Genomic DNA, 22762 nt, shown 5'->3' with positions numbered 1-22762 from the left:
GTCTCTGTGTGTATGTCTGTGTGTCTCTCTGTGTGTGCCAGTGTGTGTCTGTGCCTGTGTGTTTGTGTGTGTGTCTCTGTGTGTGTGTGTGTGTGCCTGTGTGTGTGTGTCTGTGCCTGTGTGTGTGTTTGTGTGTCTGTGTGTGTGTACGCATGTGTGTTCGCGCATGCGCGCGCATGCAGCTTATGGCATTTTAAACTTTGTTAACTACAAAGAATAAAAAGATTGTGCAACTGCGTTGGGAGGAAAGCAGCTTCTGAGATAGAGATCAGCCTGTGTTTACAGAACCCCTTATTGGCAGCTTTTCTATCAGTCACTTCCTGTGGGAATAGTTCACTGGGGAAGACTTTTATGCCTTGACTATTCGAGAAATAGCCTTGGATTCCTGTAATAAAAATATCCTAGCACTGTTGGTATTAGGGTCTGACCATTCGTAGTGTAACATTTCAGATTAAGCATTGAGATTATGTTTAGAATTTTTCTATGTGTTACGAAAGAATCTTAAAACAACACCAGTACACTATGGTCTAGTGGAGAGTTGGGCAACAGACTGGAAACTGAAGCCGCTTGTTTTCTATAACATTGCTGTCAATTAAAAAAGGTTCATCATGCACAGTATTTCAGATGCTGGGTTTAGCACGACACAACAGGAGTTTATAGTTTCTGTCCTTGGGAAGTGGGAGAATTTTGAATTTTCTTATAAGAGAGACAGAAAGTGCATACAAATTATGAAAAACAAAAAAACCTGCAACAATCTGTTCCAGCAACGTTGGAAATCTGTTCCTGTTTGTGGTGTGCGTGTGTGTGGTGTATGCATGGTATATGTGTAGTATGTATATATGTGTGGTATGTTTGGGTGATATATGTGTGTGTGGCATATGGTGTGTGTGTGGTATATGTGTTTACTTCTTTGTGTGTTTTTGTGTGAGCATGCATGTGTGATATACGTGTGTTATATATGGTATTTGTGGTATATATATGTGTGCTTTGTGTGTATCTGTATGCATGTGTGTTGTGTGTGTAGTGTATGAGGTTTGTGGGGAGGTGCTGCATGTGTAGTGTGTGTGTTATATGTGTGTATGTTTGTGTGTGTGTGGTGTATGTGTATTTGTGTATCTGCATGTATATATGTTGTGTGTGTGGTGTATATGGTATATGTGTATATGTGTGGTGTGTGTGGTATATATGTGTATGTGCTTGTGTGGGGGTGTATGTGTATTTGTGTATATCTGCATGCATATATGTTGTGTGTGTGGTATATATGGTGTATGTGTGTAGTGTGTGGTATATGTATATGTTTGTATGTGTGGTGTATGTGTATTTGTGTGTATCTGCATGCATATATGTTGTGTGTATGTGTGTGGTATATGTATGTATTTGTGTGCATGTGTGGTATATGTGTATTTGTATCTGCATGCATATATGTTGTGTGTGTGGTGTATATGTTGTATGTGTGTGATATATGTATGTGCTTGTGTATATGTATGGTATATGTGTATTTGTATCTGCATGCATATATGTTGTGTGTGTGGTGTATATGTTGTATGTGTGTGATATATGTATGTGTTTGTGTGTATGTGTGGTATATGTTTATTTGTATCTGCATGCATATGTGGTATATGTGGTGTGTATGTGGTGTATGTAGTATGTGTATGTGTGGTGTGTGTGGTATGTATGTGTATGTGTTTATATGTGTGGTATGTGTATATTTGTATCTGCATGCATATGTGGTATGTGTATATATGTGTTGTGTGGTATATATGTGTATGTTGTGTGTATGTGTGGTATATGTGTATTTGTGTGTATCTGCATGCATATGTGGTGTGTGTATTTGTGGTATATGTATATTTGTGTGTATTTGCATGCGTGTTGTGTGTGTGGTATATGTGATATGTGTATGTTTATGTGTGTGTGGTGTATGTGGTATGTATGTGTGTTTGTGGGGTGTATATGTGTGTTTGTGGTGTGTGTGGGTGATATGTGTTTTGAATGTGTGCTGGATAGTAATAAAAACTCAGAGTTTGGTAGAACTTGAGACCAAGTCCATGTGGGAGCTGACTCCATGGTGAAGTCACGTGAAAGATAGGTAGCGCCCTCAGCCTCCTCCCCTCTGCATTCCTGGGTTTTGGAGTGAGGCTCAGGCCACAGAGCAATGGCTCCCCACCTCCAGGGTGTGGGTCTTGATACAATTGACTCAAATCTTTAGCTTGCAGGCTTAGCCTTCATCTGCCTGGCACTCCCGTCAGTTCCTTTGTTCCTTTGTTTAGTTTTTTGAGAGAGGGTCTCAGGCTGTCCTCCAACTACCTCCACCCTATGCCTCCTCCTTCCACAACCCTGAGATTACAAGCAAGTTTATCACCACACCAAGCCTAGGACAGGTAAGATTACACACATACAGATAGAGGGGAAATTACTCCAGAAGCAGACAGCCAGGCGCTACAGGGGAGCACAGACCCGAGAGAACTTAGAGGACGGAACCTTTAAGCACAGAAAGTAGCAGGGCTTACACGGAGGACCGCTGGAATTCGTAAGGGCCACTTACTCAGCTACCACTGTTTGAGGATTTGAGGACCTACGAAGTGCAATATGTGCTAGATCTGTGTGTGCTATGAGTAGCTCAACGGTCATTCCCAATGAATAGAAACTAAAAGTATAGCTGAAATCAGAGATGGTGGCCACATGGATTCTTACCGATCATTGACAGGTCAGGCAGGGTTTGATATTGCTATACCCAGCTCGGGCCTTCCTATTTTGTGAGAGTAGGTATTTCCAAATTCCACCCTTTCTCTATCTGCACCCTGCTGTTCTCAACACTGATTTTCAGTGTTAACATTTTTACATTTAAAAACTGCAAACAAGCGTTTTTAGTTTGGTAGTTGTACCCAGGGCTCTTACCTGTGGTTTCATTTAATAAGTTTTGTGTGATCTAGGGATTAGCGTTGAATGAGCAGGCATCAATTTTACAGAAGGAAAAACTGATTGAAAGGAGAGGGAACCGGAGTGATTTAGGGCATAAAGAACTTTTTAAAACATCCTTATTGAAAAGGATTTGCTGAAAATTCCTTTTTTACTGTTTATTTTGGTTTGTATTGTATACTGGTTATTATGCATGGTAGGTAGGTGCATGGTTGTCTTACCTGCACCGATGCGAGTTTACAACATGCATGCCTGGTGCCAGAGGAGACCAGAAGAGGGCATCGGAACCCCTGACAGTGGAGTTCCTGAGTTCCTGAGGGCCGTGAGCTACCGGGGCTGAGGATCGAATCCGTGTCCTACACAAGAGCAGCCATCGATCCTAACAGCCGAGCGACCTCTCCAGCCCCGCAAATTCCTTTCCAACAGCTCCGGCGATCAGGGAACTGATCAGACCGTCTCTGGAACATCGCTCCAGTGAGATACACCTGCACTCACACTTGGGCCGTCCAAACAGTCTTTGTTACTCTCAAGCTAGGACTTGCTGCACCGGAGCCACGCCTCGCGCAGGGGGCAGCGAGGAGGGGCCGGGGACGGTGGCGGGGTGGCAGCCCGACCCACTCCACCTTTCCCTCCCCGCCGCCCCGCTGGCCCCGCCCCCGGAGCGCCCACCTCGGGAACGCTGAGCGTTGGCCCGCGCGCCCCGTCGCGGCTCTAGTTCCGGGGCATGCGCGCTGCGGCGCCCGCACCCCCCTCCCCTCCGCCGACCCGCCGCGGCAGAGTTATGCCAAGTATGTGAGGAGCTGGCGAGGACCGCCGCGGTCATGGAGAGCCGCCGCCTCCGCCCGCGCGGGACTCGGAGCCCGCCCCGCGCCCGGGGCGAGCCGGGCTACTGAGGCGGCGCGCATGGCGGAGCCCCAGCGGAGGACGCTCGGCCGGCTCCGAGAGCAGCACGGTCCCGGGGCGCTCGGGCTGCACGCGAACTCCGTGGCGGCCTCGCTCTCCGAGGGTCGCTCGCCGCCCCACGAGCTCGCGGGCCCCGGCATGGAGCGGCCCGCGTGGGGGACCGAGCAGCCAGGCGCGCGGGTCCCATGGCCTCGTGGGGCTCAGGAGGCCGCCGCTCTGGGCTGCGAGCTTGCTCGCGCCTCCCCAGGCACCGAAGGCAGCGGCGACGACGGGGAGGACGAGGGCGCCGACTACTACGAGAACCTGCCCGCAGGCTGCGCGCCCGAGGGGGCGGAGGCGCTGCGGGCCTCGCCTTCTCTAGCGGCGAGCTCCTCCCCGGGGATGGAGGGCGGCCGCCTGGAGACGGGCAGGCTGCAGACCCAGTTGCGAGAGGCCTATTATTTGCTGATCCAGGCCATGCACGACCTGCCCCCTGACTCGGGCACGCGGCGGGGCGGACCCGCGGGAGCCTGGGCTCAGGGCCAGCAGCCGCCTCTCCCCCGCGGCGCAGCCGTGCGCCCAGCCTGCAGCCCCCGAGGCGGCGACCGCCCTCCGCAGCAGGTGTCCCCGCCCCGGTCGCCTCCGACGAAGTCGAGAGTGGGACGGCCTCCCAGTCCTCGGATGCAACTGTCCAGTTGCAGAAGTCTCGAGAGCCTCCGCGTGAGCCCGCAGCCGCCTCTGCTCCAGCGGTGGGCGAGCGACAGCTGGATCAGGTGCGGTGCGCACAGGGACAGGGACGAGCCCCAGCCACGTGGAGGTGGGATGGACGGCTGGAGCCCGGGCAGCCACAGGGCTGCTACGTCCGCCGCTCTCCTGCCTCCCATCTGCCGAGACCCAAGCCGGTCCTCAGGACGTCCCTTTAAGGATTCTGCGGGGACCTCTGTGACATCCAGCAGCCAAGAGGACCATCCGGAAGATCTTCCCCTTCTCAAGCCACCTGCGGTGACGGTCAAGAAACTGCAGAAGTGGATGTACAAAGGACGTCTGCTGTCCCTGGGGATGAAGGGTCGCGCTCGTGGGACAGCACCCAAAGTTCCCGGAGCGCAGGCAACCTCTCCAAATTTGGGCAGTTGGAAAGTGCATGAAAACCATGTCCTCTCGGTGACCACGGACCAAAGAATCACACTGACAGGTAGGACACTTTGCAGTCAATATGCTAAGCAACGCTGTGAGCCTCTAGTGTGGTTGGTGGTTCTCAGCCTTCCTGATGCTGTGACCCTTTAATCCAGTTCCTCATGTTATGGTGACCCCCAACTATAAAGTTGTTTTTCTTGCTACTTCATAACTGTAATTTCGCCACTGTTATGAGCCGTAATGTAAATAAATATCTGTGTTTTCCAATGGTCTTAGGCGAGCCCAGTGAAAAAATAGTTCAATCAGACAGGGTCGAGACACACAGGTTCGAGACACAGGTTGAGAACTACTGGTGTGCTGTTTACCAAGTGGGCTTCTGCCTCCGCCGGTCGCGTGACGCTGCCAATGTCATGCATTAAATCTTGTGTTCTTTGCACGCCCGCCCTTTCCCTCCTCCTCCCTCTCTTTCTCCCGCTTCCTGCTTTTTCCTTCTTTCCCTTTTCTGAGTTTTTTTTCTCCACTCCAAGAGTCAGCGTGCCCTTTCCTCTCCTTTAGGACAACAGCGAATAAAGGTTTTAAGTTCTTCACATATTTTTCATGTAGGTTTTGAGGCGAGGGCGCGGAGGTGGGGGGGGGGCGGGCGGCTCTGCTTGCTTGCTTGCTTGCTTGATTTATTTATTTATTTATTTTCTGTAGCTCTAGGAAAACTAAGACTTGGGAAGTTTGTGAGTCTGAATTCGATCCAAGGTAGAATTTTATAAGCTTCATAAACTGTCATTTTACTTAATTAGGCTGTTTTTCTTCTCACCCAGGCACCACACATATTTGAGCTTAGACATACACATGAGCTTGCTGGACAGACAGACAGACACACACACACACACACACCACACACCACACCACACCACACCACCCCACAAACGTAATCTGAAGCTAGGATTTTTTTCACTTGTAGACACCTTGTTTTCCTTACTGGTTTGTAAAGGAAATAAATGTCAATCAGGGCCACGTCCAAGTACCTAAGGTCGCTTGAAAACTTAGAAAACACTATTTATAGTAGAAAAAAAATTCTTTTAAAGTCTGGTTGTCCTTATATAGTATTCAAGATCTTTGGTTTGCTATGTGCGTGTTTTTAAATGATCACTGAGGGTCTAGTTTTAGAAATCTCTGAATTTTGTAAATATCAAAATTCTCTGGTGAATCAAAACCATGTGGTGTCTTGACACCCCCTTAAAGACAGAAACTTTCAGTGAGGAGTTTTCAAAATAGTTAAGTACTGGAAGTATTTGAGGGCTTCATGGAAGAATCCGTGCTCAGCCCAGCTGGGGCTGCTCCGGCCTTTCTTCCCAGCAGCACTCTGGAGGCAGAGGCAGGTGCAGCTCTGTAAGTTCAAATCCAGTGTGGCCTACAGCGTAAGATACTGATTTTTAAAAAGGAAAAAAGAGATCACCCATTCCACAGGGTTGAATTACTGCACTCTAACTTTAAACAAGAAACCCAAATGTGGGGAGAAACAAAGTTCTAACTAAAATATGATTTTGTATGATTTATAGACAATATGCATTCAACAATAGATTCTAATTCTGTTTCACTTGAATAAAGGGATAGTAGATGGTCTTTGTGATGAGAGATGCAGTTTTCCAAGCTCACATAATAATAATAATAATAATAATAATAAATCATTTCCCCCAGGTCTAAAGTACTTGTAATAAAAAAATTCTTACATTCACAACCTTTAAGCTCCTTTGACGCCCTATGATAAATTTCACTGATAACAAAACTATGTAAAAACATTCACCATCGAATCACTCTAGCAATCGTGCAAATATTCAGGGAGTTAAATAATTATATCTCTTCATGGGATGAATTTGTTGCTTCTTTCATTTTGATTTTAAATCTGGAAGTGTTAATACCTTAAAAAGAAATTAAAACCACATGCTGCACCGACTGCCGCAGTATTTTTTAAGAGTTCGCCCCTAAAGCTGCCGGAGTCTCCTTCCGAAGCATCGCTCTCCTTGTTCCTGTCTGATCGCGCATTAATTCTTCATAGTCAACATAGCAAAATAGGTTTTAGGACTCTAAGGATGTGGATAGTGACCACAGGATTTCTTGGTGTGCCGGTCCTGGAATTCTGGACTCTTTCACAAGTTCGATTCCCTTCCTCATCTCCACCCAAGAGGAGGCCGTGGTCCTTCAGCAGCCAAGGGGCCTGGAGGCTACGGAGTCTGACCAAGTTTTCTTGTTGCTGCACAGATCCAGGCCGTCCTGTGGATTCAAACTCAGTTCTCATGACTCAGAAACCTCCATATAAGGTCAAAGAGGCTCTGAATTCTCTGGAGGCTTGACCCAATTAATTCATTAAGTGTCTTGGCCTGATGAAATGGGTGGACTTAAATAAAACAAAGTTTAGAGGGCTAAATGGCTTCCTTCGGGGGGGGGGGTGGTCCTAGCATAGGCTTTTATTATTATTATTATTATTGAATTTAATGATAATTTGATTTAGTTCATTTTTCAAATTTTTTAAGATTTGTTTTATGTGTTTCGGTGTTTTGTGAGCATGTATGTGTACGCACCACACGCTTGCTCATATTTATGTGTACGACATGCCTGCCTGGTGCCCTCAGAGGGCATCAGAGCCTCTGCAACTAGAATAATAGACAGCTGTGAGCCTTCATGTGGGTGCTGGGAATCGAACCTGGGTCCTTTGCAAGAACAAGTGCTCTTTACCACTGAGCCATCTCTCTGGCCTTGCTGTGCACCTTTACTTAAAGTTGATGTCACTTGGAGTCCTTTTGAGTCCTTTTGTTGGATTGTTCATGTAGCTCACGTCGAAGAGTCTGCTTAGGGTCAAGACCTGGGTTTAGGTTCAGGTCCACTCTCTTCCCTCAACAAACAAAAGAGAATAAAATGAAAAATTACAGCTGTTGTTTTGAAAAAGTATGCAGAGTCTATTTTGAGCAGCACGTCCTTAGTTGTACAAAAGATGGTAAGTATTTTAAACGATTTATATCACATTTTCTCTATTATATTCATATGGATGGTTTCCTTACAAATAAAATTACAAGTCAGAATCCGTGGTAGATCTGTAATGGGATAGAGATAACTGGTCTGAGCATTGAAAATGTTTGGAGACCATTATGACAAGTGCAGACAGCAGTGGTTTCCAGTTTTGATTTCCGGCTCCCACCAAGAACCATTACCTTTCCGGTGGAGTAAGAAAGCCTGCAGCCCGACGGATTTAAGTGTGTTGCAGCATTCACAGATTGGCCAATTTGTTCTAATTGAGACGACTATTTAAGAAATCCTAAGTCATTACACATGGTAAATATTGTCAAGTTTCTGCAAGCCTTAAGATGATGAAGGGGGCCATAGTTTATTTGCCAACTGCACTTCATTATAAGTCTTTATCTGAAAAGTCCTAATTAGCATGTGATTTTTCAGAAATACATTTTGGAGCACCAGTTGGGCTCTTCCGGCTGTTAATTGTGTGAGAAGTGTACTTTAGTCTCTTTGACTCCACTTGTGTTTCTGTGAAAGAAGACACTTAGTATAGTTAGCTGTTAATAATTTACCGAAAAAGTTTCAAGGTAGTGTTAATTAGATGGCACTATTTTGTAGTTGTTGTTGCTGTTGTTGGCAGTGCTGGTCTTGAACTACAGACCTGTGAGGTGCAGGGGATGGAGCCCAGGGCTTTATGCACACTGGGCAAGCACTGTAACCACTGAGCCACATCCCCAGATCCCAGCATGGATGGTCTTGTCTGTTCGTCGGTTTGGTTTTTGGAAATGGAGTTGCTCTGCTTAGCCCTGGAACTCACTATGTTGGACAGGCTGGCCCGGCCGAGCTTACCCAGCTCTGCCTGGCTCTGAGCGCTGCGGTTAACGGCTTGTGCCCCCATCCCCCTTTGTCCTCTTTCCCACATTCTCTCCTTCCCACTTTCCCTTTTTTAAAAGTTATTTACTTTTATTTTGTGTGTTCGGCTGTTTTACTTGTGTGTCACCAGCATGCTGGGGCCCCACACTGTTAGAGACAGTTGTTGGCTGCCCTGTAGGGGGCTGGGAATCGGACTTGGGTCCTTTGGAATAGCAGAGGGTCCTCTTAAATGCTCAGCCATTTCTCCAGATGCCCTGTTAGCATGATATTTAACCATCTTGAGTGAGGTTGATAGGGAGATACAGATTCCCATCTGTATCTTTTTTGGAGTATTTTTGACTGGGGGCACAGGAGGTGGGGGATCCCTGCTGCATCAGCACCCCAACGTTAGTGAAAGGTTTCTGACAGTCTTCTGGCTTTAACTCCTGCGTTGAGACAGTTTGGCCTTCTGGCCTTTGGAAGCAAGTGCAGCTTTTTTTGTTTTGTTGTTTTGGAAGAGTGCCACGGAACACTGGAGCTGCTGGTGGCTGGAAAACTTTGAGAATTACAAAATCAGCAGAAAGTCCTGTTGTGTCGGTTTGGAAGTCCTGTGCTTCCAGATCAGAGATTCCCAATCTAAGAGGTGTCTGTTTGTTCTTTGAGGACATCTGGGGCTGTTTTCAGGCCCTTGCTGAAGAAGATGTGTTCTTCACTGTTGGAAAAGGATGCTTTTCAAACCATGTACATATGGTTTCCTGGAAAACCTTCAAGTGCAGATTCAGTAGGTGTGGGCAGGGCCCTGGGAGTCTGCATCTTCGCAGACTTTCAGGAGATAGGTGCTGTTTGGAAGGCCACACTAAAGTAGGATCTGAAGTTCTCCTGTCCCTCACTTTAGGAAAGACTTCCTTACTTAATACTTGGTACTTAAACTGACCCCAGTTAGTGCAAAGCACATAGCTCTCTGCTTCCGTCTCATGTGAATAGTTGGTGCTTGCAGTAGTCTTAATTGATCCATCTCCCACCATCAACACTAGTGACTTTGGAATCTGCCAGAGAGGAGAGCTATAGGAATGATTTAGGAATGGTGGTTAACAGAACCTGGGTTGCTGGTAGATTTTTTTTTAACTACTTCCTTGACCTTAGACAGTTTCTCAAGCTCTTATGGTGTCTTTCCTTGGACTGCAGTAAGCATAGGAACATAATTGGGTTCTGTGTAGGCGCTGGGCGGGCTTTGTGAGGATGCTACCTTGCCCCTGGTCATTAGGATGCCTCTGGGGTAAGCTGACTGAGAGCTGAGGTGTGAGGTCCCCAGAGCTTTAAGGCTGAGCTAGCGAGCACCCACCCACAGCTGTGCTCCCTTATTCTGCCCTTCTCTTCTGTGCCTGCCCCCCCCCATCTCTCTCTCTCTCTCTTTCTCTTTCTCTCTCTCATGCCTCCTGTTACTTTTGTAGAACTGAAAACGATCTCAAGGTATTCCTATCTATTTTCTCAGTCTCAAAAGTGAGCATATAGTGTGCTTGGGGGATTTTATTGTCAGTCCCAAGGGGAGAAAAAAAAGTGCCTTTCCTTACCCTCTACTTCCTTTCAGATTTATCTGAGAAACCCACACACCACACAGGTTCAGTTTTCTTAAGCAAAACCTAAGCATAGACGTCAATATCTGACGCATATAAGAATATTTTTGGGTTTTTTTTAAAAAGATTTATTTATTATATGTAAATACACTGTAGAAGACACACCAGAAGAGGTCGTCAGATCTCACTATGGGTGGTTGTGAGCCACCATGTGGTTGCTGGGATTTGAACTCAGGTCCTCCGGAAGAACAGTCAGTGCTCTCAACTGCTGAGCCAGCTCTCCAGCCCTTGTTTTGTTTTTTAAAGAGAAGGAAGGACACCACTCTCTTCAGTAGAGATTTTTAAACCGATGAAAAGATACTCATGGATGCTGGGCATTTTCAACTAATGCTGAGATGCACAACTGCTTAGTCTGCTGATATTTTGAGATAGGGGTTAATTACTGAGCAGCTAAATATTCACTAATACTAAGGTTTTATTATGAAATAGTTATTGACAAAATAGAATTGGCTCAAGCAGTTTACCTTTCACTCTGTAGCCTGCTTTTCTCTGTATCCATTGTGGCAACTATCTCACAGACTTTCAAAGTAAAATCATTTTCATTAGAACCTTTAAGTTTATACCAATTAGCATGTATCGTTTCAAGAGAGTGCTTTTTGCCTTGCGACTTTGTATACTTAGTTTTGTTACATCTTCCTGTATATACCATCTGAAGCAAACTTTAACTCTTAAATCTGTGCAGCTGAATTAAGCGCTACTTTTTAGCCTGGGAGGAAAGGAAAAGGAGATGGCACACATGGTCTCCCAGGTTCAGTAGAGACCCTATCTCAGTAAAGCAGATGGAGGGCCAGTGAAGCGCTGGGTTCCCAGTGCTCGCATGGTGGCGCACAACATCCATCCCTTCTATAACTCCAGTTCCAGGGGAGCCTCCTGCCAGTCTCTGCTTTTTTTTTCCCTTCACTTATTATCCCTTCTTCTTTTTTCTTTTTTAAAGATTTATTTATTTTAGTTATGAATACACTGTAATTGTCTTCAGACACACCAGAAGAGGGCATCAGATCACATTGCAGATGGTTGTGAGCCACCATGTGGTTACTGGGAACTGAACTCAGGACCTCTGGAAGGGCAGTGAGTGCTCTTAACCTCTGAACCATCTCTCCAGCCTCAGCCTCTGCTTCTCCATGGAGGCACACACATGCTCACACACTATCATACACTACCTACTACCTCATAGGAATAAATCCAGTCGGTGGCTCACAGTGTAATCACGTTTTCACTCAACATATTGGCTTGCTTAGATATAGGATGCTAAAAGCTTTAGTTTTCTTACTGCAGTCCCTTGGAATACCGTTCCTGTAGGCAGCTGTGGGGCACAGTGTAGAATGTGTACAATGTGGAACCAGTGATGGAGCACATAACAATGTAACAGTGCTGGAGCACACAGTATCCAACCAGATACTTGTTTGGGTGTTGTTGGGGAGCTCTGAGAAGACAAACAAGATGTGACTTCTGACTTCAACTTTGAAATTGTGTCAGAACTGTGTGTAACAGTGTCCCTCACAGATCTGGAATGCTATTATGTAAGAAGAGCTGTGAACTGACTCATGGGCAGGAACACGTGATCCCGGGAGCCCCGGGCCTCGGTGACCCCTGGCCTTGTGCTTGTTGTCTTTGGATGGGAAGGAGGGGGGATTGAAGGAAGATTTGGAAGGGGGGGGGGCACGGGGAGGTTGTTTTGTTTTGTTTTTTTTCCGAGACAGGGTTTCTCCGTGTAGCCCTGGCTGTCCTGGAACTCACGTTGTAGACCAGGCTGTCCTTGAACTCAGAAATCTGCCTGCCTCTGCCTCCCAAGTGCTGGGATTAAAGGCATGGGCCACCACCGCCTGGTCAGAATTTATTTTAAATATAGATTTTCTTCTTATTTAAACTTTTTCCTTCCTTTTTTTTCTTTTCTTTTTTTTTTTTTTAAAGATTTATTTACTTATAATATGTAAGTACACTGTAGCTGTCTTCAGATGCACCAGAAGAGGGCATCAGATCTGTTTACAGATGGCTGTGAGCCACCATGTGGTTGCTGGGATTTGAACGCAGGACCTGTGAAAGAGCAGTCGGTGCTCTTACCCGCTGAGCCATCTCTCCAACCCAAATTTTTGTTTTCTTAAGACAGAGTTTCTCTGTATATAGCCCTGGTTGTCCTGGGACTTGCTCTGTACACCTAACTGGAGTTGAACTCAGAGATCTGCCTGCTTCTGCCACTGCTGGGATTGAAGTTGTGAGCCACCAGGCCTGGCTGAGTTTTCAGTTATATATCTATGCATCTGCATCCCTGCGAATATGGTGAATACAGTTCCTCGGGAGGCCAAAAGAGGAGTCAGCCCCTGGGGCTGGAGCCCCTGGGGCTGTAGGCCTTCTGATGTGGGGGATGGGAATCCAACTTAGCTCTTCTGTAAGAGCAGTAAGCAATCTTAACAACTGAACTATCTTTCCAGCCCCAAAGAAAGATGCTCGAATCAAAGTTTTCATGAATTAAAAATGTTGAAAAGAAAATCATTTCAGGGTGATGCGTGCGTGCCAGGTTTGCATCTTCAGTCCCGGATGCTGGATGCTTGTCCTTTCTTCCCAGGTTTCTTGGAAGGTGTGAGTCAGAGTTGGAAAACTGTCTCTTCCATGTACCCACTGGCTGGTGCAGACAAACTCCCTGGCTGTTCTGAGTAAAACTTTTAGTTTTCAGTCTATTTCAATCATATTGTCACACCTTTATCAGCAGCTGCCTTATAAGGTAAAACGCCATGTCTTAGGTTCAGTGAGGGGCTCTTCCCTCCTGTTAGTGGGTAACGGGGTAAGAGCGCTAGCTTTAGGTTAGGCTTGGTTTTGAACACCACTTATAATCAAAGGGTTGTTCTAGAGCAGTGGTTTTCAACCTGTGGGTCACAGGAGTCAGAAGACCCTTTCCCAGGGTCACCTAAGGGCCATTGGAAAACACAGATATTTACATTACCACTCAAAACAGCAGCAAAAGTATAGTTACAGTGTAGCAACAGAACATGGTTATGGTGGGGGTCACCACAACATGAGGGACAGTATTAAAGGGTCGCAACATCAGGAAGGTTGAAAATCGCTCTGCTGTTGCAGGTCAGGGAATTCAGAGCTTTCTTGCTGTTCTCTCTCTCTCCTGCCTGGCACTGAGTGACTCGGATCAGTGGCTTACATTGATTAAGTTGCTTGATTTGGTACAAGTTTAGGATTTAAAAAGAGAATGGTAAATTTACATTTTTAAAGGATTTTTTTTTTTCAGTAGATGGAAGGTTACAAAAGCCTTGAGTCTACATGGACCTAATTTTTTTGGTTTGTTATTAGGCTTATTGTAGCTTAAAATGTTATCACTGCTATTAAACCGCTGTGCTTTATTTGCTGTAGCAAGCTGATTTAGCCATATATACGTTCAGAGTGTCATAACATTGTAATGGCACACTTTAAAAACATGGCACATTCTCAGATTTCCACAGATGAACCCTTGTGATAGAAGTGTGCTTAGCACACTCATGGCTATTTAGCACAATTCGTTGGAAGCATAAACTTCTGTAATTGTGAGTAATATAACATTCTTGTAATACTGTGACACTATATTGACATATACACAGATGTAAGGGCCTTTGCTGGATCACAGGAAAGAAAGGGCTATTCTGCTCAGTAGGTTTGTGCTTTAACTGAAATTTTGTTAAAATTTAAAGGCTTTTATTAAACATTAATTTTTATGAAAGAAGAATGTTTCTTATGCTTGTCCTGATATTTGTATCATGAGTTAATATTATTCAGATAGCAATTAAGAGTGTCCTGCTGTAGCCAGGTGGTGGTGGCGCATGCCTGTAATCCCAGCACTCTGGGAGGCAGAGGCAGGCGGATTTCTGAGTTCAAGGCCAGCCTGGTCTACAGAGTGAGTTCCAGGACAGCCAGGGCTACACAGAGAAACCCTGTCTCGAAAAAACCAAATCCAAAAAAGAGTGTCCTGTTGTATGAAAGAGTATTCTTTAGGAACTTTCTAAAAATTATATAGATAATTTTTATATATACATGTACCTATATAATTATATATGATATACATATATATCATATATACTTATATATACATATATATATATATACATATATATATACACACACACACATATACACATACACACACACACACACACACACACACACATATATATATCCATGTAAGACTTGGGCACCATTGTATTTTACAATAAAGACAGTGCTAGCTTGTATTTTTTTCCCTTAGAATTTCATAACATTTATGTACCCATTTGGATTTCTAAATCGAAATTAAATTTCAGTGGAAAAAATAGTTTTTGTGGTTTGATTTTGATCTATGAATATGATTAATGTAACTTTTATTTTTAAACATTTAAATGCATGGTCTGTAGTGACGTGTCTGTTCTCTGTTGTCCCTTGAAGCAGACTTATTTGAGAATGTCTCTGGGTCTCCACTGAAGAAAGGAGAGCCTGAAGATGGAAGGGGTGGTGCCGAGCTTAGAGGTCACCAGCCCCTTAACAACATCACTGTTTCAAAGAAGCGCAACTGGCTGTATCAGAGCACTCTGAGGTCTCAAAGTGTGGACGGGAGTAAGCGAAGCCAGGACAGATGCTATTTCTCCCTCTCCCCTGGGTCTCCGCCCATGCATGGGCTCCCCCCCAGGGGACACTGCACCCATACCGTGTGTAATGCTGCCAACTCTCCGTCAGCCAGAAACTGCTCTTCAGCCTTTAGCGAGGACAACGATGCTGACGATGAAGGAGAAATATGGTATAATCCCATCCCCGAGGATGACAACCTGGGTGTGGCACACGTCTTGAGTCTTGAGACCAACGCCTCTGCCCTGAGGCTCCCCGTTGGTGTTAGCGTGTTGTCTGCCAGGGAGATGAAGGCAGAGCCTCACAGTGAAGACAGAGGTGACGTCCAGACCTCCCAGTCAAATGGAATTAATTCTCTAGATTCCACCCATTCTACAGAAATTATGCAGCAATGCAAACAAAGGTTAGGTCACAGGACACAGGAAAGCCCTACGGCAGAGGACAGCCCCTTGTTGAAATCTGCTTTTACAGGTAAAAGTGACTGTATAGCTGAGATTTCTTCCTTCTCAGGTCTTTGATAGTTCCTAGCCCTGCATATAGACAATGTCTGCTGTACGTGTCTTATACTGTGTCCTTACAAGGTGAGGGCATCTCAGGCCTGGTGAGAGATGGCTTAGCATTAAGAGAGCTTGCTGCTCCTACAGGAGCCTTAGTTTGGGTCCTAAGACCCACATCAGCTGGCTCACGATCACAGCCACCTTAACTCCCCTAGGATCCAACATCTATAGCTTGGGACATTAATTTTGTATATTTAAACATTTTTCATTTTATACTTGCCTCTCATAGCTGTTTTGTGATTTGCTTGGTATACTTGTAGTTTCAATGAAAATTGGATTTTCTGTTTTTAAATTTTACTGACTTTTTTTTTAATATTTTTATTTTCTATTTTTTACTGACTTTTAAGAATCAAAGCTATTTTGCATGTACACAGGCCTGTGTACATACGTGCCGGCTCTTGTGAGTAAGTCGGAGAGCATGCATACTATAGACATAGGCCAGGGACAGCCTAACCTGCCTCCTTGTTTGAGGTCACCTCCGCATGTGCCACCTGCTTCCGCCTCCTGTCTCACTGCAGAACACCGACTGCAGAACACACAGACACACCGAACCTTACTTATGTTCTGAGCGTTTGAACTGAGGCGCTCTTGCTTATCCAGCGGGCACTGCTCAGAAACCATCTCCTCTGCCCCATTTTTATAGAAATGAGTTCCCTCATGTCTGCAGTAGCAGCTCTAACATATAAAGTACTTCACTTTAACAGCGAGTGACAGTAGAAACTGTTCATGAACAGTTTATAAAAAGAAACAGAATATTAAATTCCTTAGTGAGTTAAGAAAATCCAGAACGGTTTAATATACTAGATAGCCTATCTAGGTTATAATAATTATGTATATATAATTATATATATAATTACATACATGTTCTAGACCAACGAGCCTGGAGGACTGTTTGTGACAGGCAGTACTAGGGATGCTTTGTCCTGTACACAAGCACTCTATTCCTTACTAGCTGTTTACCAGAAAAGCCCAGTATACATAATTAAAATAGTCATTGTCCTATACACAGACAATATTGTTGCTAGGATACAGAGATGGACGGAAGGAGACTTTTTGTTAACGCTTTCAAGAAAGGCCATTCTGTACTGATTCTGAACAAATAAACGTATTCACATTTAACCCTGAAGTAGTTTTGCCAAGGTTAGATTCTGGTATTAAGATTATCAAATCTTTATCTGAAGTAGTGGACGAAGGGTGAGAAGTAAATATTAAATAATTGCAATGACACTGAATTGTTTTTTTTTTTTTAAAGAAATTTTCAGAACACATTTTTATTTTGTTTGATTAATTTGAAAACTTACTGGAAACAAGTACAAACTCAAAAATCCATCCTTTTTGACTGGAAAAGTTTAGCAGTTAGCACATTTTATCACTGCTTTGCCAGAGCCAGCTTACCAGGAAGTTTAGTTGGATATACAATATCCTAATAGACTTTTAGAACAAAGAAGGCCTCTTTGCTGCCCAAACTACAGACTTATTTGATTTTTAACTTTTTTTTTTTTAAATCAACAACACTTGGCTTTAGAGGGTATAATAAATACAGGAGCAGTATTGTGATGGGAAGAGTTCAGTTTCTGGTTGAATGTACTGAGATATGGAGCCTTTCCTAGTTCTTCCAAAACTTAAGCCACTATTTCAGGTTCTGCGCTCACTACAAAGGGAAAAATGTACCCTGCACCCCAGGCTTTAGAACAGCAGGTGGGCAGGGAGGGAGACACCCTCTAATCCAAATCCACCTCAGAGATGGAGACCCGCTGGGTGATGGTGGTTCTCAGTGCAGGTGACAGCCAGCACTGAGAACTGAACAGGAAGTCAGTCGCTTCTCATTATAATACTGTCCTCTCTGCTTTTAAGGTCCTGGGATCTTAGTCTCTACAAATAGGACGGAACTAAGAGCTATGGAGACGTCTTCTCCAAGCCCCAGCCCTGTGAAGAAAGGCAGTTCGATTACCTGGTCTTTCCCAGATAAAATAAAATCTCCTCGCACTGTGAGGAAGCTTTCTATGAAAATGAGAAGGTTGCCAGAGTTCAGCCGGAAGCTGGGGGCCAGGGGAGCCTTGCACTACGGAAACAGTCCGGATCGGACGCCTCCTCTGTCCAAATGGAACTGCGGAGAAATCCCTCAGAGTGTTGTTCTGACTTCCGGGAACACAACCAGGAACGTGATAAGCCGGTACCATCTTGATACCACCGTATCCTCTCAACACAGCTATCAGAAGAAACCCCTTGGAAGCTCAAAGTATTCCTGTAAGGGTGGGTACCTCAGCGATGGAGACTCACCCGAACTTAGAACTAGATCTAGCAAGTATGCACCCGAGCACAAACTTGGGAAAGGGAGAGAAGCTATTCCAAGCAATTGTAGCAAAAATGAAATAGACACCGGTGCCTTTAGACATTACAGCTTTGCGGATCAACCCAAGTGCTCACAGTACATATCCGGCCTCATGAGCGTGCACTTCTACGGAGCAGAGGGTTTAAAACCACCTCGGATAGATTCCAAAGATGTCTTTTGTGCCATTCAGGTAGACTCGGTAAACAAAGCCAGAACAGCTCTGCTCACCTGTCGGACGCCATTCTTAGACATGGACCACACTTTCAACATAGAGATTGAAAACGCGCAGCATCTGAAGCTGGTGGTGTTCAGCTGGGAGCCCACGCCGAGGAGGAACCGCGTGTGCTGTCACGGCACAGTTGTCCTGCCCGCTTTATTCAGAGTGACCAAAACGCACCAGCTGGCTGTCAAGCTGGAGCCCAGAGGCCTTATTTATGTCAAGGTGACCCTGATGGAACAGTGGGAAAATTCTCTCCACGGCCTGGATAAGAACCGGGAAGCAGTGATGTTTGGAGTCGACATTCAAAAAGTTGTAGAGAAAGAAAACGTAGGCTTGATGGTGCCGCTGCTGATACAGAAATGTATCATGGAGATTGAAAAGAGGGGCTGCCAGGTATTGTACTGTTTCTCTGCTTTGTCCTTTAGTGATTGGTTGTTAAGTCTTGGGAAAAGGAATTCAAGGTAAGGCTAAAAGGGAGAAAAGATTTAGATATTTCTCCAGCCCTGCATTACATCACCACCACCACTATTACCATAAACAATCACCATCATTTTGGAGTGTGTTTCATATCTTAGATTGTGTTAACATGATTAGAGAGGATGCTACAGTTTACGTTGTGAAGTGTGTGGGCTTTAGGACTGGGAAGGACTAGATTTTCTTTGCAATGACTTGTCAGGAACAGATGATAACACACAGAAAGGCTCAGCCCTTTAACAGGAATTTCTGCATGCTTTGAAATTCTGCGGCAGTTCAACAGTGGGTCCCAGGGTCTGGCTTCACATCCGAGTTTAGCCTCATGCTTATTCCCTACTCTCAGTCCTCCTTGGTGGGAGGGTGTTCACACTTACCTGGCGGGTGGGTGTTCACACTTGGGCATGTGTTCACACTTGGTAGGCAGGTGTTCACACTTTCTTGGTTGGTGGATGATCACACTTGGCTGGTGGGTGGTCACACTTAGTTGGCGGGTGGGTGTTCACACTCTTACTTGACAGGGGTGGGTGTTCACACTTACTTGGTGGGTGGATATTCACACTGACTTGGCTGGTGGGTGGTCACACATGGCTGGTGGGTGGTCACACTTGGCTGGTGGGTGGTCACACATTTGGCGGGTGGGTTTCACACTTGGGCAGGTGTTCACACTCTTACTTGGTGGGGGTGGGTGTTCACACTTACTTGGTGGGTGGGTATTCACACTTACTTGGTGGGCAGGTGTTCACACTTACCTGGCTCTTTACTCCGGGGCTGCATTCCAGACAAGGTGAGCTCCTACTGATAAGAATGCATGTCCACGTCTACGTTTTGTTTTTCACTTTTACTATCTATGTATATGAGTATTTTGCGTTCATGATGAGTGCCTGGGGCCCACAGAGGCCTAAAGAGTGTTGGATGCCCTGGAACTGGATCTCTAGGCCATTGTAAGTAGTTACATGGCTGCCAGGAATTGAGCCAAACCCCGTGGAAGAGCAGCAGCTGATGCTCTCAATGCACAAACATTTTTCCATTTATCAAAGATAGGATGGCAAAGGCAATCCATAGAAGAATACCCTGCTGTTATTTGTAACACAGCTTGAAAATGGTACCCAGGATATGTAACCTTCTGAAAGAACTTCAGTTCAGACACACGGTTCTGTCTCTATGTTGTCTCTTGGGAGCAAAGTGTTTAACGTTAGAGTCCGACTTTCAAACAAGTACATTTTATTCCTAAGATCCCCCATTTCCTGTTCTATCCCTGCCCTAGCCTTGTGTGGAGAGTGAGGAGATTAGTTGGCTTTAAAGTTAATCATTAAATAGACACTTTGCAATGTCATATTAAAATAAGGAGCTCAAGTAGTATTATCTTTTAGTTTATTTTTTGAAAGATACATAAACCAGATGTATAAAGACTTTTGTCTTTAGCAGTGATTCTTAGTTGTATAAAAAGTTAGAAAGGTTTCTTTTAAGAGAGATTTCCTGGGGTCTGGAGAGATGGCTCAGAGGTTAAGAGCATGGGCTGCTCTTTCAGAGGCCCCACATTCAGTTCCCAGCAACCATATGTCAGCTCACGGCTGTCTGTAACTCCAGTTCTAGGGGAGCTAACACCCTCAGACAGACACATGCAGGAAGACATCAGTGCACAGGAAATAAAAAGAAAGAAAGGTTTCCTGGAGAAAATTAATCTGTGTTCTCCACACGTGGACAGTGGCACACCTTGTGCACACACATACAACACAAATAACCAAGTGATCATAACACAAAATAAAGGTTTCCTGTAACCTAAGAGCTTTCTGGGGGTGGGTATTTGGAATTGTGTGCTGTTTTTAAAACTAGGTAGATAGCTGAGGCTGGTCTTGAACTCCTGATCCTATCTGCCAGCCATCTGGATTTTCTTCTTAAAATATTTTACGTGCATGGGCGTTTGCCTGCAGGTATGTCTGTGTACGGCGTGTGAACAGCCGCCTGGGTTCCCGCTGTGTGTTTATTGAGATGGTGTGCTAGTCCTCACTTGCTAGCCCTCTAGATGAATGGCTCAGGACTACAGTCATGACTTTGGAAATGAGAATTGTCTTTCTAGCACGTTCCTTGGTCTTCCTCATGTGCCGCTGACCCCTAGCCGGTAGGAACACTTTGCTTGAAGCAGGTGCAGGTTTCTGACCGTGTTTCGGATGTACAGATAGTCATCTGAGAACTTTGGATACCTTTGCCCACATGACTGTCGTTAGGGTCCAGTATCAGACCAGCCTCTGCTCTTGTTCAGTGACTGGGGGAGAGGCAGTCATAAGTAAACCCAGACATTTCAGTTGTCTTCCTCATTTTCTAGATCTCTTAAAATTATATAGAGATTCCTGATTCAAGCTTTTGAGAATTGTTCATGCCTTGTTATTATTATTATACATGTATTATTATGAAATAATTTTCTGTAATTGTTTCTTCAACTCAGGGTAACCGCTTCCTTAAATAACCTTTTGATTTGAAAGTATAGGTGACAACCCTTTATTCTCCGTAAATGTATCTCTTTTCCCTCCCTCCCTTCCTCCGAAATCACACTCATGTGGTCCAGGCTGGCTTTAAATTTGCTGTGCAGCTAAGGAAGATCTTAAATTCCTGACCCTCCCACTTCCTCCTCCTAAGAGCTGGGCTGACAGACGTGTAGACCAGGTTTGTGCTGTGCTGGGGACTGGACCCAGTGCATCATTCTGTTTTCTAGAGTACATCCCCAGGTTGGCTTCGTCTCCCAGATGTGTGTTGCACCTCTGAGGACTCAATAACTAGAAGAGTTAGCAGTGTTTACACGTACGCTCATTGCAGGTTCGGAGTGAGCACTGTCTGTGTAACTCTGTATGAATTTTACACTTTTTTTTATCTAAAATAGGTTTTCTTCTCTTCCATCTCTATTTCATCAATTGATTTGAGATTTCAGAAGCTGCATTTGAGGTGTTAGGATGACAGTATGGCATTTTTGATCGTCAAGTTCGTGTGATTTATATTACACCATTATATTCACCATCATCTCTGTGGCGTGGCGTCTTGTTTCTAGGTTGTAGGCTTGTATCGACTGTGTGGTTCGGCGGCTGTGAAGAAGGAGCTTCGAGAGGCTTTTGAGAAGGACAGCAAGACTGTTGGTCTGTGCGAAAACCAGTACCCAGATATAAATGTAATAACAGGTAAACATGAGCTTTATTTTGTGTTCACCTGTAGGAAAGAATTTGGAGATATGCTTTTATAACCTATGTTTGATTTGCTTTTGTTCTGAAGTCTTACTTTCCTTCATAAACTACTGACTGTTATTTTCTGAGGGAAGGTATTAAGATGCAGCTCTATTCCAAAACAGCCATCAAATGATGGGGAAGTAAGACCTGATATTTCTCTATAGCAGACCTGTGTCTTCAGGAGAGAAGCAGCAGGCTGCAGGAGTCACCTGACTGGCAGTCAGGTCAGATGACTGATGGGAAGGAAGGGGCTTACCTGATTAAAGAACTTAGAGTGCTTATGAGGCAGAGGCTTCCACTAAAGATTTTTGAGTAGCAGATTGGAGTCATTAAAGGCTATTTTGGGGCTGGAGAGATGGCTCAGCAGTTAAGAGCACCGACTGCTCTTCTGAAGGTCGTGAGTTCAAATCCCAGCAACCACATGATGGCTTACAACCATCCATAATGAGATCTGATGCCCTCTTCTGGGGTGTCTAAAGACAGCTACAGCGAGCAGGGCAGGAGGGAGAAAAAAAAAGTGTCTCAAGACAACTACAGTGTACTTACATATAATAAATAAATAAATAAATCTTTTTTTAAAAAAAGGCTATTTTGAGGGATGTGAATCAAGCAACTGTACTTGATGGACTGAAGAGAAGAGAGAGAGAATGTCAGGGAACCCTGGAGATCTCAGGGGTGAGGGCGGTCTGGGACACACACATCCAAGGGAACTTGACAGTTCTCATCTGCTCCTGAGGAGAAGCTACAGTGGGAATTGGGGTGTTCCTTTCTCCTCCCCGAGTCAAGATCTCATCAGGTAGCTCAGGCTGGCATCAGATTTGCAATCCTCCTACCTCAAGTGTTGGGGTTATAGGCCAGCACCAGCATTCCCAGCATGAAGAGACTTATTAGTTCCAGTGGATAAAGGTGATTGTAGCCTGGCGCACAGCATTGGGAACAGTATTGGCAGCTGTGAGGCACGGAAAAATCGGAAG

At 45.0% G+C, this 22762-nt stretch overlaps 1 protein-coding gene across 2 annotated transcripts in view; it reads left to right on the top strand.

The window, feature by feature from the left end:
- Nucleotides 1–3672: 3672 nt before the first annotated feature.
- Nucleotides 3673–22762, top strand: part of Syde2 (synapse defective Rho GTPase homolog 2) — a 33860-nt gene continuing 14770 nt past the window's right edge. Inside the window, exons 1-4 of one of the 2 annotated variants that reach the window (XM_052179009.1) lie at nt 3673–4990; nt 14820–15464; nt 17405–18495; nt 21617–21743. In XM_052179009.1, the coding sequence (XP_052034969.1) occupies nt 3820–4990; nt 14820–15464; nt 17405–18495; nt 21617–21743 (3034 nt within the window). In that variant the 5' untranslated portion in view covers nt 3673–3819. Of the gene's footprint in view, nt 4991–14816; nt 15465–17404; nt 18496–21616; nt 21744–22762 lie in introns of both variants that reach the window. The other variant, XM_052179008.1, reaches the window with a different exon arrangement.

The sequence above is a fragment of the Apodemus sylvaticus genome, chromosome 4, assembly GCF_947179515.1.
Source record: "Apodemus sylvaticus chromosome 4, mApoSyl1.1, whole genome shotgun sequence".
In the NCBI taxonomy this organism is placed as follows: Eukaryota; Metazoa; Chordata; class Mammalia; order Rodentia; family Muridae; genus Apodemus; species Apodemus sylvaticus.
This window is presented reverse-complemented; position numbering and strand designations above follow the sequence as displayed.